The sequence below is a fragment of the Festucalex cinctus genome, chromosome 4 (genome assembly GCF_051991245.1).
Source record: "Festucalex cinctus isolate MCC-2025b chromosome 4, RoL_Fcin_1.0, whole genome shotgun sequence".
Taxonomy (NCBI): domain Eukaryota; kingdom Metazoa; phylum Chordata; class Actinopteri; order Syngnathiformes; family Syngnathidae; genus Festucalex; species Festucalex cinctus.
The window spans coordinates 8,703,762-8,718,788 of NC_135414.1; the positions used below are offsets into that span (position 1 = coordinate 8,703,762).

The window sequence follows — 15,027 nt, forward strand, 5'->3', positions numbered from 1 at the left end:
AAGAAGTTTGATAATGTTATACAAAGCTGGCTACTTCACGGAATGAGACTCTGATCCCCACTAAACAATTGATGTCCACGGGACGTGCAGATCATATTGCTTTAGTCGGTCGAAGTCCAGTCCTGTGCTGTACTCCAAAACGATGTGCAAATTACGTCAATTAATTGGACCTCATTCCGATGTTAATATGCAGTTACATATTGTAGTCACCCCGCTCGACGGATGTCAACCTGATTCTAGTCAGTGTATGTCGCCCCCAGGCTAGCGTCATTGTGCATGAGCCGAAAGGTGGGCTGTCAGTTATGGAAATTGACGATTGTGAAAAACATATAGACCCATTCACTACTTAGTGTGATGCGGCCGTGAATGTTATCTCCATTCAGTAGTACCGTTCACATTCCGTTAGCATAATGTAGCTACAATAGGTTGTTTTCACGGAGGAAAATAAGGCAACATTTAGCCTGATTGAAACGCCGCGGAATGGAACGTCTGTTCTTCATAAAGTCATTCTGTTCTATTATATTCAACTTTGCCGCCCCTTTCACGCTAAATGTTGCCGTCCACCTCACCTTCACCGCAATAGTTACGACCGAGAAGTGATCGATCTTGAGGTTACTGCTATTTGAAAACAACACATTTTTTTTTCTAAATGTCAAGATACTCGCTTCTTACCTTTTGGAGTAGAAAGAAAGCCAGCTGTGAATCACTTGTCTAATCCAAGTCCGATCTCAACCCTCCACCGCTGAAATGTCAAACCAATGTTCACTCTCGTTCTTGCCCAGCGTCGGTCACTATCAAGTTTAGATTTATTTTTTTATTTTTTCGTGGCACTTGACATTATTTTCATTTTTTTTTAAGCAGCCTTCCGCGGAGTAACAGCGGGTGTCTGGGGCAGCGAAAATCTGTACTAGTTCCGTCTTCGCGACTACAGCAAACAACTGACGAGACCGCGCATGACGTCACATCCCGCAGACAGAGGGCGGGAAATTCGAAGGATTCGGACCGGACGCTTCCTAAATAATATTGGCCAGAGGCTTGTAGGAGTACCCATTGTGAACAGCTAAGATGTTGATCTACTAATTAGAATAAGTTTCCGTCATAAAATGGTCAAATAAAAAGGCCATTGTTAAGATATTTTTTTGGGAAATCCTTCATTATAGTAGCTTTGACTATTTAAACCTATCACGTGGCTTCAGCATCACCTAACAGGTCCATTTATTTATTTATTTATTTATTTATTTATTTATTTATTTATTTATTTATTGATTGATTGATTGATTGATTGATTGTTATCACCCTTGAAGCTGCAGATACCTTTTAACACAAAAGATGGAGCAACAACTGTACAGATTTTTTCTTTTAGTTTTTATTTTAGTTTAGTTTCTGGCCCACAAATCTGTAGTCGATACAAAAGCTTACATATATCAAACACAGACTAAAAGGTGTAGAGCAGTGGTGTCCAAACTATGGCCCGGGGGCCATTTGTGGCCCACCAACCATTTTTCAGCGGCCCGCGGCACATGCTAAAAACTATTTGTACAGTTGGTGGAGACTACCACTACTAGTATTAAATTAATTTTAGATTTTCTATGAAAAGATACAGTTTAACTATTTACAAGTAAAATGGGAACAATTATCTTCCTAACACTGAGGTGATGAGGTGAATAATTGGTAATAGATTTTTAGAAGCAAAAATTGTTTCTCCGAATTGTAAACCTATTACTTTGATTGATTTTATTACATTGAAAAATAGTCAGATAACTGCATATTGCTATTGTTTTGGTTCTGTATCTAAAGATGGGATTTGGCTGCTGTTTAATACAGGGGTGACTAATGGAATAAAAGGCCGGGCCACCGGCCATGTTTACAAAGTAACTGCAATTTTTAAACAATAGACAATTGCTTGACTGATTATGGCGCAATGTAATGAACTAAAGTTGAAAATTTTTAAAAGCGGCCATGCATCCTTTGATTTTTCTGGATGTGGCCCTCAGAGGAAAAAAGTCGACATCACTCGTGTTGAGTGAAGACGGGGCTTATATTGACCACATAATGTTAATGTGTCACAATGGTGCAAAAGAGCACATGAGAGAATGGGGGGAAAAAAATAAAGAAGGTAAGCTATTGCACTAGCTTTCTTGGCCTCGATGGTCTCTTAGGTATTAGGTTTTATTTTGATTATTGATTTGTGCTGTATTGCTTAAAAACACGGGGATTTTAATAAAAATAATAATAAAAGCAAAAAAGGAGTAGTCCCATGTATATAAAAAAAAACTGTCAGTAGGTACAATTGGTTACTCTGTGTTCCTCCTTTTTTCTTAAGATGCTCAGTGTTCCTTTCAAATGTAACCCATAATTAATTATCACGAAATGCATGTTTTATAATACGCCTAATTAACAATTCAACGAGTGGGCCACAAAATGCACATCAGCACTGATAGCTGTTTCCAGTGGGATGTGGTATGTTTACATTACACTTGCATGTTCACTTTTACTTTTAATAGTAGTCGGGTGGATTTCCTCCAAAGTAACATCCTGTGTTCGTATATCCTCTGCTTTTCATGTGGTTTGCTGTGACAGCAAAGCTTGGATCCCATCGATGAGGTGGCCGCCCTGATTGCTGCCACGGTGCACGACGTGGACCACCCGGGCCGCACCAACAGCTTCCTGTGCAACGCGGGAAGCGAGCTGGCCATCCTGTACAACGACACTGCTGTGCTGGAGAGCCACCACGCTGCTCTCGCCTTTCAGATCACAACCCGAGACGATAAGTGCAACATATTTAAGAACATTGAAAGGTACACCAGAACACACTTTGCAACATTAGTGATCATAAACCAAAAAATATTTTGCTTTGTGAAATCAGAGGAATAACATAATTAGATCGAATGTAAAGGATTCATTAATTCATTGCAGCTCCTGGTGTGTGATTTGGCCACCGGGGGCAGTATAACAATTTGACAATTCGACAATTGTAAGTGACTCAGTAAACTACAGTGATATTAGTTGAATATCAAAGACCATTAAGATTATAATAATATATAACTTTGAAAATTGTTACATTGTCTGTCTAAATGTACGCATAACAGCAAACTTCAACTGGAAGTGGCGTTAAATCTTTGACCGCCAAAAACATTTTATAACGTTTAGTAAATTCATGATGTATGCTGCCATAAACGTTAAATGACGTCAGCTATGTTTTTTGTTTGTTTAGTTTTTTTAATCAATGGTCAGTGCAACGTCTAAGTGCAGCGCTGCCAGGTCAATGAGTTGTAAAACCAAAAACACCCACTAACTATTAGAGAGAGACCGATATAGTCAAGGATGCCGATAACCGGAATTTGGAGCCCATATTCATTTTCACTATAAAGGGAAAATATTCGCATCAAAATTTTGGAAAAATACAAACTCCAGCTCTTCATTTCTTGGGGAGGGCGGGATTTAAAGCATGTTTATTGAGCAACTTTATTTATTTATTTATTTATTTATATCTTAGTCAATAGACGTCTTTGTTTTTAAAATCTAACAAGTTCCGGGATCTCCCAGGAGCAGTAGCATGTTTTCAAAAGTTCAATAAACAATTGTTTTCGACGCTAAATAAAATATTCGAAAATTTCTATTGTGCAGAGATTTCCCAGGCTCAGCAGCATCTCTGAAAATTAAAAAAATAAATAAATAAATAAATAAATTAAATTAGTTCCCTGAAGTTAAGACTTTTTTTTTTTTTTTTTTTTAATTAATGGATCGATTATTCGGCCATATCCTCCATTCAAAATGGCCGATGCCGATATTTGTCAAAATGCTTAATATCTGTGCCAATAATCGGCCCAGCCGATAATCGGTCTATCCCTACTAACTATGACCAGCAGATGGCAGCATTGTATCTCTTTTCTCGGGATGTAACGATATCCAAACATCACGATGCGATATTATCACGTTATGAAGGTCACGATATGATAATTATCAATATATTGTGGGGGTGGGGCGATATTTAAATAAGATCACAATATTGTTAAAATAAATAAATAAATAAATAAATAAAGAAAGAAATAAATAAAATAAAATAAATAAATAGAGCTCATAGTAAAAAAAAAAAGCCCAATATTGTGCTTTTGTACATAGCAGCAATGCATATAAACCACCTACAATCTCTAATAACAATATTGAGGCACTTACTTGCTAATGCAAGCACACATTGATCGCTTCACAAGCAAATTAGGTTCCCCTTCATCTGACAATTAGCATAGATTTTAAACATAGAAGTCTAAAACATCCCTAATGAACATTAAATTGCACTAATAAACTAGCCACTAGAGGGTGCTAGAACTGCACAAATGGAAATCAACCTGGCATTTTTAACAGATGTGTTCCTTTTAAATATTGTGAACATGACGACGACGATATTGTGGAAGTTTTATCATGATATTGCCCTTATCGTTCTTTTCAATTGGCTGTCAGTGTATTGAATTACAATCAAACATGACTGAATCTGATGAAGTTTTCAAAGATGAAGTGAATGATCAAAAGCCTTTGTCACATTAAACCTAATTCACAGAGCGTCACTAAACAAAAAATATTAGTGTCAAAGTCACTGTTGTGGAGAAAAAGCATCTTTTCACAAAAAGCTCGTTTTCTCATCTTTTACATTTTCGCTCAATGTCATTCAAATGACCTATTTTCAAATGTTGATGTCAAAGGAACGGAATAAGGTAGAAACACGTTTTTTTTTCTTAATGAAAGAATGGGATGCGATCTTTCATGTGGTACCCATGTTGTATGTAGTAAAAGAACACAATATTCTGTTTACCTTGAAAGATGAGTTAAAATGCTCAAAATTGTCTAGCATCGTGTTTTTTGTTTGTTTTTTTTGAGAACGTGTGGCAGTAAAATAGTTTTTAAACAGATTCATTTTGACAGCAACCATAGCTTTGTTAGTTTGTTAGCCATACTAATGTGAGCAAATTTGTTATTTCAGTGGTGTACATCAAAATATTTACTCCTCTCATGTTTACCCTTCTTTTTCAAAAATGTTGTGACCCCTCCTCTAGATTTATAAATGAACACTGTTTACTCTCTCATATCAGTCAATATTTTCTTTTTACCCCGTCAGAAATCATATGGTTTACTGCCTTATAATGAGGCAAATGGTGTCCATTTAGACTTGAAATTATGTTAAAGAAGGTTCATTGCAACACTTACGATATGTTGATTATCCTCATAAATATGGCATTGAAAATATAAAACGAGTGCTTTAAATTCTGAAGTTAATTTTTATTTATATGAATGAAAATCAGTAAATGTAGGGCTTCAGCTTTCAGTTAAAGTGACAGTGTGTAATACTACAGCCTCATCTTACAAGAGGCCGGCATGTTTCACCACCATTTTCCTGCTACGGATGTCTAAATGACATCTTCGTGAAAGTAGTTAGCCCTGGTGTTGCTTGCATCGAGTGTCGGACCCAATGGGTTGACTGCCGCTTACCTTCCACAGCTGCGGACTGCAGCCGGTCGTTGCTGAATCCAGTGATTCAGGCTCCGATCGCATGTCACCTTCTGTTTTGCTCTCGCAAGCTTTTACTAGCTTTTCTTTTTTACTAGCTTCTCCCGCTATCCGCTCTTATTAGCCACTCCAGCCTATGGCTCTGACTAACTCCAACTAGCCGCTCTTGTTAGCTGATCCGGCTATGCTTTTTAAAGTATGGTCTCTCTGAGCCACCGTAGTGTGTGTGTTTCGGCTGCATCCTGTAGTGTAGTGACATCTAGTGGTCAACAATTACACACTGTCACTTCAAGCTTCAAGGGATGCCGTCAAGCTGAAGAAGGAGTCCTATCGGGCCTTTTTGGCCTGTGGGACTCCGGAGGCAGCTGACGGGTACCGGCTGGCCAAGCGGAAGGCGGCTTTGGCGGTTGCTGAGGCAAAAACTCGGGCATGGGAGGAGTTTGGTGAGGCCATGGAAAACGACTTCCGGACGGCTTCGAAGAAATTCTGGTCCACCATCCGGCGTCTCGGGAGGGGAAAGCAGTGCACCATTAACACTGTTTATAGTGGAGATGGGGTGCTGCTGACCTCGACTCGGGACGTCGTGAGTCGGTGGGGAGAGTACTTCGAAGACCTCCTCAATTCCACCAACACATCTTCCTTTGAGGAAGCAGGGGACTCTGAGGTGGGCTCTTCTATCTCTGGGGACGAAGTCACTGAGGTGGTTGGAAAGCTCCTCGGTGGCAGGGCCCCGGGGGTGGATGAGATCCGCCCGGAGTTCCTAAGGGCCCTGGATTTTGTGGGACTGTCATGGTTGACACGCCTCTACAACATCGCGTGGACATCGGGGACAGTGCCTCTGGATTGGCAGACCGGGGTGGTGGTCCCCCTTTTTAAGAAGGGGGACCGGAGGGTGTGTTCAGAGGGATCACACTCCTCAGCCTCCCTGGTAAGGTCTATTCAGGGGTGCTGGAGAGGAGGGTCCGTCGGGAAGTCGAATCTCGGATACAGGAGGAGCAGTGTGGTTTTCGTCCTGGCCGTGGAACAGTGGACCAGCTCTACACCCTCAGCAGGATCCTCGAGGGTGCGTGGGAGTTCGCTCAACCAGTCCACATGTGTTTTGTGGATTTGGAGAAGGCGTTCGACCGTGTCCCCCGGGGAGTCCTGTGGGGGGTGCTTCGGGAGTACGGGGTACCGGGCCCCCTGATACGGGCTGTTCGGTCTTTGTTCGACCGTTGCCAGAGTCTGGTCCGCATTGCCGGCAGTAAGTCGGATTCGTTTCCGGTGAGGGTTGGACTCCGCCAAGGTTGCCCTTTGTCACCGATTCTGTTCACAACTTTTATGGACAGAATTTCTAGGCGCAGCCGAGGCGTTGAGGGGTTCCGGTTTGGTGGCCTCAGTATTGCATCTCTGCTTTTTGAAGATGATGTGGTGCTGTTGGCTTCATCAAGCCGGGATCTCCAACTCTCACTGGAGCGGTTCGCAGCCGAGTGTAAAGCGGTTGGGATGAAGATCAGCACCTCCAAATTCGAGACCATGGTCCTCAGTCGGAAAAGGGTGGAGTGCCGTCTTCGGGTCGGGGATGAGATCCTGCCCCAAGTGGAGGAGTTCAAGTATCTTGGGGTCTTGTTCACGAGTGAGGGTAGGATGGAGCGGGAGATCGACAGGCGGATCGGTGCAGCGTCTGCAGTGATGCGGACGCTGTATCGGTCCGTTGTGGTGAAGAAGAAGCTGAGTCGAAAGGCGAAGCTCTCGATTTAAGCGGTCGATCTACGTTCCGACCCTCACCAATGGTCACGAGCTGTGGGTCGTGACCGAAAGAACAAGATCCCGGATACAAGCAGCCGAAATGAGTTTCCTCCGCAGGGTTTCCGGGCTCTCCCTTAGAGATAGGGTGAGAAGCACGGTCATCCGGGAGGGGCTCAGAGTCGAGCCGCTGCTCCTCCGCGTTGAGAGGAGCCAGCTGAGGTGGCTCGGGCATCTGGTTCGGATGCCTCCTGGACGCTCCCCTGGGGAGGTGTTCTGGGCATGTCCCACCGGCGGGAGGCCCCGGGGACGACCCAGGACACGCTGGAGAGACTGTCTCTCGGCTGGCCTGGGAACGCCTCGGGATCCCGCCGGAGGAGCTGGTTGAAGTGGCTGGGGAGAGAGACGTCTGGGCTTCCCTGCTAAAGCTGCGGCCCCCGCGACCCGACCCCGGATAAGCGGTAGATGATGGATGGATGGATGGACTTCAAGCTTTTTGATATGGAATATACAAATACCTAGGATGTAAATAAATTAGAAATCAATGGTAATGGCGTTTTAATCCAATGTGCTTGAACCCCAAATTTCTGATGTGTTTGTGAACATAATCCTGGTTTAATGTCATTCAAGTCGAAGCAGAATAGCTCACGGCTCCCCAGTGAGAGGTGCAAGGGGGGTGTGTACAAAGCAACCATTCATCGCCGCTGTCACTGCAGTCAGATTGGATTGCTCACTTTGCCGTGTTACTTACCAATCTGTGATCTCCGCCCTCTCCTTCTCCAGGAACGAGTATCGAACACTACGACAGGCAATCATTGACATGGTGCTTGCCACCGAGATGACCAAACACTTTGAGCATGTCAACAAATTTGTCAACAGCATCAACAAGCCGCTGGCTGCTCTGGAGGAGAATGGGGTGAGACGAACTCATTAATGGTAAAAAATAATGCAGTTTAAGAAATAGAGGTTCATTTGGCGTGTAATCTGGCGTTGCCATGGACACATATCTGTGCGAGGAGAGAATTTTACAACTTGGTATCATCTTTCTCGTCTTAGTGTGGAATGCCCTGCGCAGACTTTTAAAGCTTGTCTTGTCTATTTAAGGCAAGAATGATATGGGGAAATGATAAAGGGCTTACTTTCTCTTTCAAAATTACACAACATATATAAAGCAAACTTTTTAATTATTTGATGTGGCCTTTCAATTCATTCGACAAAAGGGTCATTATACTTTGCGTGTGAACACTCAGACTTCCAGGACAACAAAAAATTTATTCTACAAAGCCTCTACGGTATGCATCAGATTAAGTTGAAAGAAATTCGGGAGTATATCTTGAATATGTCACGTCTGTCTGTTTTTAGGGAAATAACGACGAGGAGTCAGTGAAAAACATTTTGACGTCTCCTGAGAATCGCATCCTTGTCAAGCGGATGCTCATTAAGTGTGCGGACATCTCCAATCCATGCAGGCCTCTGGAGTTGTGCATAGAATGGGCCGGACGCATTTCAGAGGAATATTTTGCACAGGTAATATGGAAGCTATACTTGAACAACATTTTAAATGAAAGATTGCTGTTTACTGCAACCATGATTCATTTTTACTGTACATCTTGGTTTGTATAATTGTCAGGGAAGCAGATAATGATTCATACCATGGCTAGGTTTTAAGTTATTTATGTCTACAATATTAGAACGACAACGGTGTCAAGTCTTTCACGGACTTTTAGCGATTAAAATTACAAGTTTAACTCATTTGCTCCCAATAACGTGTAAATCCGTTTTGTTTTTTTGTTTTTTTAATGTTTTAAGTCTCCCAAAGACATATATTTATACGTTTTTTGTTGTTGTTGTTGTTGTTGTTGTTCTTTTTTATGCTAGAGCATATAGAAGGCTTTGATGCAGCCTCTCAACTGCAAAGAACGGTTGCAGAAATGGTAGTTATTACACAAACGGCCAGAAGGTGGCAGCAGACAAAAGGAGAACAACCAGAGCCATGTAGAAAAAATGCTAAATTACTTGCCATTTTGAATAGATTTGTGAAAACTGATGAAGCTTAGCTCTCTTCTAATGCTAATTGCTGCAGAACGGAAACAGATAGAAACATACTTTTTTTTTTTTTTCCTGATGACAGAAGAGACTTTAATCGTTCTTTTGATAAGTTCCATGTTTTTATAGCAATAAAACACAATATTCTGTGGGCCTTGCAAAATCAGTCAAAATCCAGTAAAACAGCCGGGAGCGAACGGGATTGCTTCTGTGAAAATGGCTGGGAGTGAAGGAGTTAATGACCAACATTGTGTTGTTCGAAGAACCATTCTGTCCTGTAAATATCAATAAATTCCTTAGATGGTTAAAGTTAGTTTGATATTCTCCAAAGTTCAGAGTAACTGAGTACATTCAGACTGGCGTACTTGGAATAACTTCAGGTTTTGAGTGAGTTGACTTGCCATGGCCAAAACAAATCGCCTTTGAACTCGCTTGAGACATGCCAGTTCCAACTTGAGACTTGCACATGCTTGACTTGATCCTATCTCTGTTCTAATCCTTGTTTTATTTAAAAGGTGTTGGAATTGACTATAAATTTTCAGTAGCTGTGAAATTTCAGGGCTGTGAAATTTTCTGATTTTCTGAGAAAATGATAGTACCAAGAAAAAGTTTTGAGTTAAAAATTGAACATGTAGGAACAGTGTGATGGTGACTGTTGTCTTTGTTGCAGACGGACGAGGAAAAGAGGCAAGGCCTCCCAGTGGTCATGCCTGTCTTTGACAGAAACACATGTAGCATCCCAAAGTCGCAGATTTCTTTTATAGACTACTTCATCACGGACATGTTTGATGCTTGGGATGGTAAGGCTGTGACTACTACAACTAAATAAATATTATAAACGTATATTAAGTAAGGAATACCATACATCTTGTTTATGACCTTCTTTGCTGAACAATGTGATTCTCATACGTGAGGAAAATTTAGCTTTTAAAGACCCAGTAAAGGGATTTGTGTGTGTGTGTTTTTTTCCTTAATACATTATCAATTAAAGACTCTCAATTGTCGCAGATGTGAGTGTGAATACTGTGATTTGACTGGTGAGCAGTGACCCTGTTAAGTAATATGGAAAATGGATGGATGGAGAGGTTGCAGTATTATAGAGTGCATCTCATCAGATTGTATTTTACCTCTCAAATGTAGCTAAATCTGGCAACCCCATAGATTAACAGCAATAATATTATCAGTGATTCAGGTCATTATTAACGGTTGCAAACATACTGCATGTGTCATGTACCGTTTTGTATTGGGCTTCATTGGATTGTGCTGTTGTGGCTAATTGTAGCCGGTGAGTGTAATTGCCTGCAATTATTTCTCTGCAGTCGGTCAAATTGTTTGGAATTGATCTTTGCAAATAAAAAATGTTCAGAATATCATGATATACGTTGACTAGCAACACTTATGAGAATACACTGAGCCCCCTGCTGCAAATTGCCAAAATGCACAATTAACACCCACCTAAAATGGTTTGTAATTTCTTATAGTAGAATAAATAGTATGAAGCTCCTCATCTCACTTCAACAAAACACACTTCAAAGAACTTGTTTTTAATATACACTGGTTCTTTGAGATACAAGTGACATGACTGTACATTAAAAAGGACAATTACAAATTGTGTATTTAAAACAATTAAAAAACAAAACAAAAAAAACACACCTTTGCATTAAGAATGACCCTGCTAGCTTAATGCTAAGAATAATGTAAAACACAATTGACGGGTTAACTATTAGCATAAGTATTGTATTTGAACAAAAATGCTGATGCAACCTATGTGGACAGATAATATAACAATATCCATCCATCCATTTTCTAACTGCTTGTTCCTCACAAGGGTCGCGGGGGTGCTGAAGCCTATCTCCGCTGGCTATGGGCAGCAGGCGGTGTGCACCCTGAACTGGTTGCCAGCCAATCTCAAATATAACAATACTCACAGGCAAATATTTTTTTATCCTCTGCAGAGTACTCTTAATTATGACGCAGCTTACAAAGGAGTGATTGCCTCGATGTATATCTGTATAAAGCACAATGTCCATTAATTGCAGCATAAAATGTATGTTGTTTAAATGTAATATAATATAATATACTAATATATGTTTTCATAAAATAGATTATTATAGAGTGGTGTTTTCTTTATTATACGAATACATTACAAAAAAAATCGAGAGTATTCACAAATGAAATAAATTTGTCTCTTACGGAAACATTGAATTATACATGACTGTCTCGACAACACAAAGAGCAAATAGGTGAGTTTTTCAGCAAATCAGATGATAGGTCTTCCCTCCATCCCCAAAAGAAAATCAAAAATTTTGCACATACTGAACCGAAACTATGCTTGGGTTCACTGTATATTGAGATGATGGTGTTAGGTGGCAAATACTGTACGTGAATTAGAAAGAAAAGCTTCAGATCTGATCAATGATGATAAACGGTTTCTCTCAACTATCTCCAGCTTTTGCAGACTTCCCCAATCTTATGCAGCACCTGGACAACAACTTCAAGTACTGGAAAGGCCTGGATGAACGAAAGCTACACAGCCTGCGGCCGCCTCCGGAATAGGCGCCGCACTCCCCCCTGCTTGTGTTGTGTGCGTGCATACGAAAAACAGTCCTCCGCAGTGACGTTGTGACAGGCAGCCACAGCACTGATATTGCCGGCTCTTACAAGCTTGAGCGAGGAGAACTGTGTGTGGTGGGGAAAAAAAATAAACAGACGTGGACACACGACAGCACACTTTTGGAACTTCTCATGCCTCTCAGGCATTTGCAGTGTTGGCTGGTCATGACTTGAGAAAGGAAAGGGTCCGGACAGGCCTCGTGGATAAGCTTCAGTCCCGTATGTACCATACCTGCCTGTGAAACTGACCTTGCTGTTTGAGGAGAAACTGCTTGTTTACTGAAGGAGCCAGCAACACTGGAGGAGAGAATGGAAATGTGGTGCGAATAAATGAAGCTGTTCTATATGAGTCAGGTCATACAATCGCCTTCATTCTCCATCCTTGTTAACTCAGCAAGGCAGGACTGCTCCTTCTGCTCCTGGAGGCTGAAATATGAAACTACGATTTTTTTCCAGCCTCAATAAATATATTTCCATGTGCCCAACAGAAACGCATCATGTGGGAGGGGACAAAAAAAAACCTAGCAATGCGATCATAGGTTAACAAATAGATTATTTGGTATGCTCACTTATTTAGATTAACCATATTTTCCATATAAAATATCCTAACTGAACATGTGGGAAAATTAGAAAAATAATGGAGGAGAAAAAAAAAAGAAGCCAAAGCTAATAAATTCAGATGTACCTAACTCTCACTATTATTCATATGAAGCATCACCATATTAAACATTTTATTTTCTTATCAAAAGTACAGTACCAGTTCAAGACTTTTTGTATTGCACTGTAAATCATATTAGAAATGTCTATGTCTCGGTGTTGAGGGTTAGGTTGTTGCATTGGAGAATGAGTTATTGTTCATCATCAGAAGTTGTGTGGATGCAATCATTGTTGCAACCATCCCTCACGCTTGGTTTCATGCTGTAAACCGCTTGACATTTGACAACAGCAGAAATATGTGAAAACCATTTAGGACTTGAAATTTTGTTTTCTCACAGAATTTTTTTGTATCTGGTTTATCCTACTGAAAAGCCTTATTTTATACAATATTTATACAGTACATCCCACTGTGCAACTGCGAGAGACATCTGGAGTTTTTATTATAACATAGTCAGGTTATGTTCAAATAAATCTCAATATTTTTATAGACTTTTACACTGGATTTGCAGCAAATGAGATCAAGCATTATAGCGAGTACCTGTGAATTTGGTGGCCACACAGAGCATGTAAATAGATAGACATGATTAATGACGGAGGATGTGCATCGTGGAACCATCGCTGTTTTGAAGCAGCCTCACATTGATTTCAATACGACGTCATTCTATTTTGGCCACTTGTCCAACATCCTTCTGCACAGACCCGGGGAGCAGATTTGTCTTCAAAGGTGGATTCAGATTGGTTACTAATATTAATAATATATGTTGAAAAGATTGTTGCTGATGAAGAATACTTCCTTGTTAAACCGTATATAAATGCCATAGACAACTCTGTCGGATGAATGCAGTTACTTTGTATGTTCGTTTCTCTCTGATGACACAACTGTACACTCAATCAGGAGTCTTCTTTCTTCCTTCTGATTCTCATCTTGGTCTGAGGGCACGGAGAAAAAAAATAGAAACTATTCAATGAAAAATAAAAAGAAATTATTCAACATTGGTGCCTCTTTCCAATCATGTTACTGCTTTTCCAGTTATCATTTGCCCTAAGTTATTTCTGTTACAACAAACTTGCTGTCAGGAAGCGGACCTCAAATTTTCACGCTGAGACACGAGGGACTAATGTTTCACTCATGATTCAGACTTGAAATAATGAATGTTGATCACCAGATGTCCAAGTGAAGGCGGAATGGCCTGCTGCACTGGTGCAACTGGTAAACCAATTGCACCAGAGCTAAATTAAGAATCGCCAGTCATTAATGTTTATGACTCCTGGTAGACTGGAGTGGGCATATTTCATATTGTTGGTGAAAGTTGGTTTAACAAAACATACTGCAGACGTAGCTTTGAAAGTCAATACCAACACATATTTTGAAGTGAAACAATACTCTTTCTTGGTAGGAACATCTGTAGTATGGTTAAGTACGTAAGGCATTTAACATAATATTACAGACATTAAACTTTTTCTCTGTAGTGAGCTGCTATACAACTAAAAAGGCTAAAACCCATGAAGTCCAAAATATTGGCGCAAACATTTTGGTATTTTCAGAGGTTGAAGTGGACATAAATAGGAATTTGATGACGATTGATAATAGTTTTTAGAAAGTAAGTGAAAAAAAAAAAACCTCAAGTAAACTGTTTGATTCCAAAATCTGACCAAAACCTTTTATCTTCATTGAATGATCGCTGCAAATTACACTCTCTCACTTGGTAATCTCATTTTCTTTTGTTTTGCTCAAATCTTCAACTTTAACGAGAAAATAACACCCAGCAACCAAGGAACATTACCTTCTATAACAACTGGTGTCATTCTCATGTTGACGTCAACAGGATCATGTAGTTGAGACCTAAAGGTGTGTTTTTGTTGTTGTTTTTTTTGTTTTTGAAAGGGGTGAGGGCAGACATCACTTTCAATTACAATGTACTGTACCTGGTAGAACTTGTGTAATAACACACATAATGAAAGCATTGTTTTTTGCAACATGAAATGCAAACAAATATATTTATGTCTATCTGTGTGGTGATGTGTTGTTCTACAGTACTTGTGTTACTGATATTTTGCTTCATTGGTGTAATGCATTATAGGATAGGCAGTTTTCCTGCATCTTTGTGATTCGTGACTTGCGGATTCACCCTTTTGCAGTTTGGTTTTTGTTTTGTTCTCACTCACTTATTTGCTGTTTTTGTGCTCAGGCAAAAAACCTTATCTCCCATTAAAATATTTATTTGGCGCCATCTTGTGTCATCTTGGTGCCAAGGTACTATGTTGAAGTGAGTTGAGGGGCCTCATTAGTAGGGGCCTACTGCTTTGCAGCCATCTTGTGGCACTAGTGTTGACAATATTTGCAACAGGGTTATGTGAAAAGGGAGCCTACTAGTTTTCTAGTGACCATCGGTTGTTCTTTTTTTCATGGTACTGTAAATTGAGTGATACATTGAAAAATATAGGCAATAGAACAATCTATGCTCACTCCACATTTGAACAGCAGGA

At 40.4% G+C, this 15,027-nt stretch overlaps 1 protein-coding gene across 3 annotated transcripts in view; it reads left to right on the forward strand.

The window, feature by feature from the left end:
- Nucleotides 1-13,531, forward strand: part of pde8a (phosphodiesterase 8A) — an 81,225-nt gene extending 67,694 nt beyond the window's left edge. For all 3 annotated transcript variants that reach the window (XM_077518631.1, XM_077518632.1, XM_077518633.1), the window contains 5 exons: nucleotides 2,581-2,798; nucleotides 8,008-8,140; nucleotides 8,587-8,751; nucleotides 9,941-10,070; nucleotides 11,720-13,531. In XM_077518631.1, the coding sequence (XP_077374757.1) occupies nucleotides 2,581-2,798; nucleotides 8,008-8,140; nucleotides 8,587-8,751; nucleotides 9,941-10,070; nucleotides 11,720-11,826 (753 nt within the window). In that variant the 3' untranslated portion in view covers nucleotides 11,827-13,531. The remainder of the gene's footprint in view (nucleotides 1-2,580; nucleotides 2,799-8,007; nucleotides 8,141-8,586; nucleotides 8,752-9,940; nucleotides 10,071-11,719) is intronic.
- Nucleotides 13,532-15,027: the final 1,496 nt, after the last annotated feature.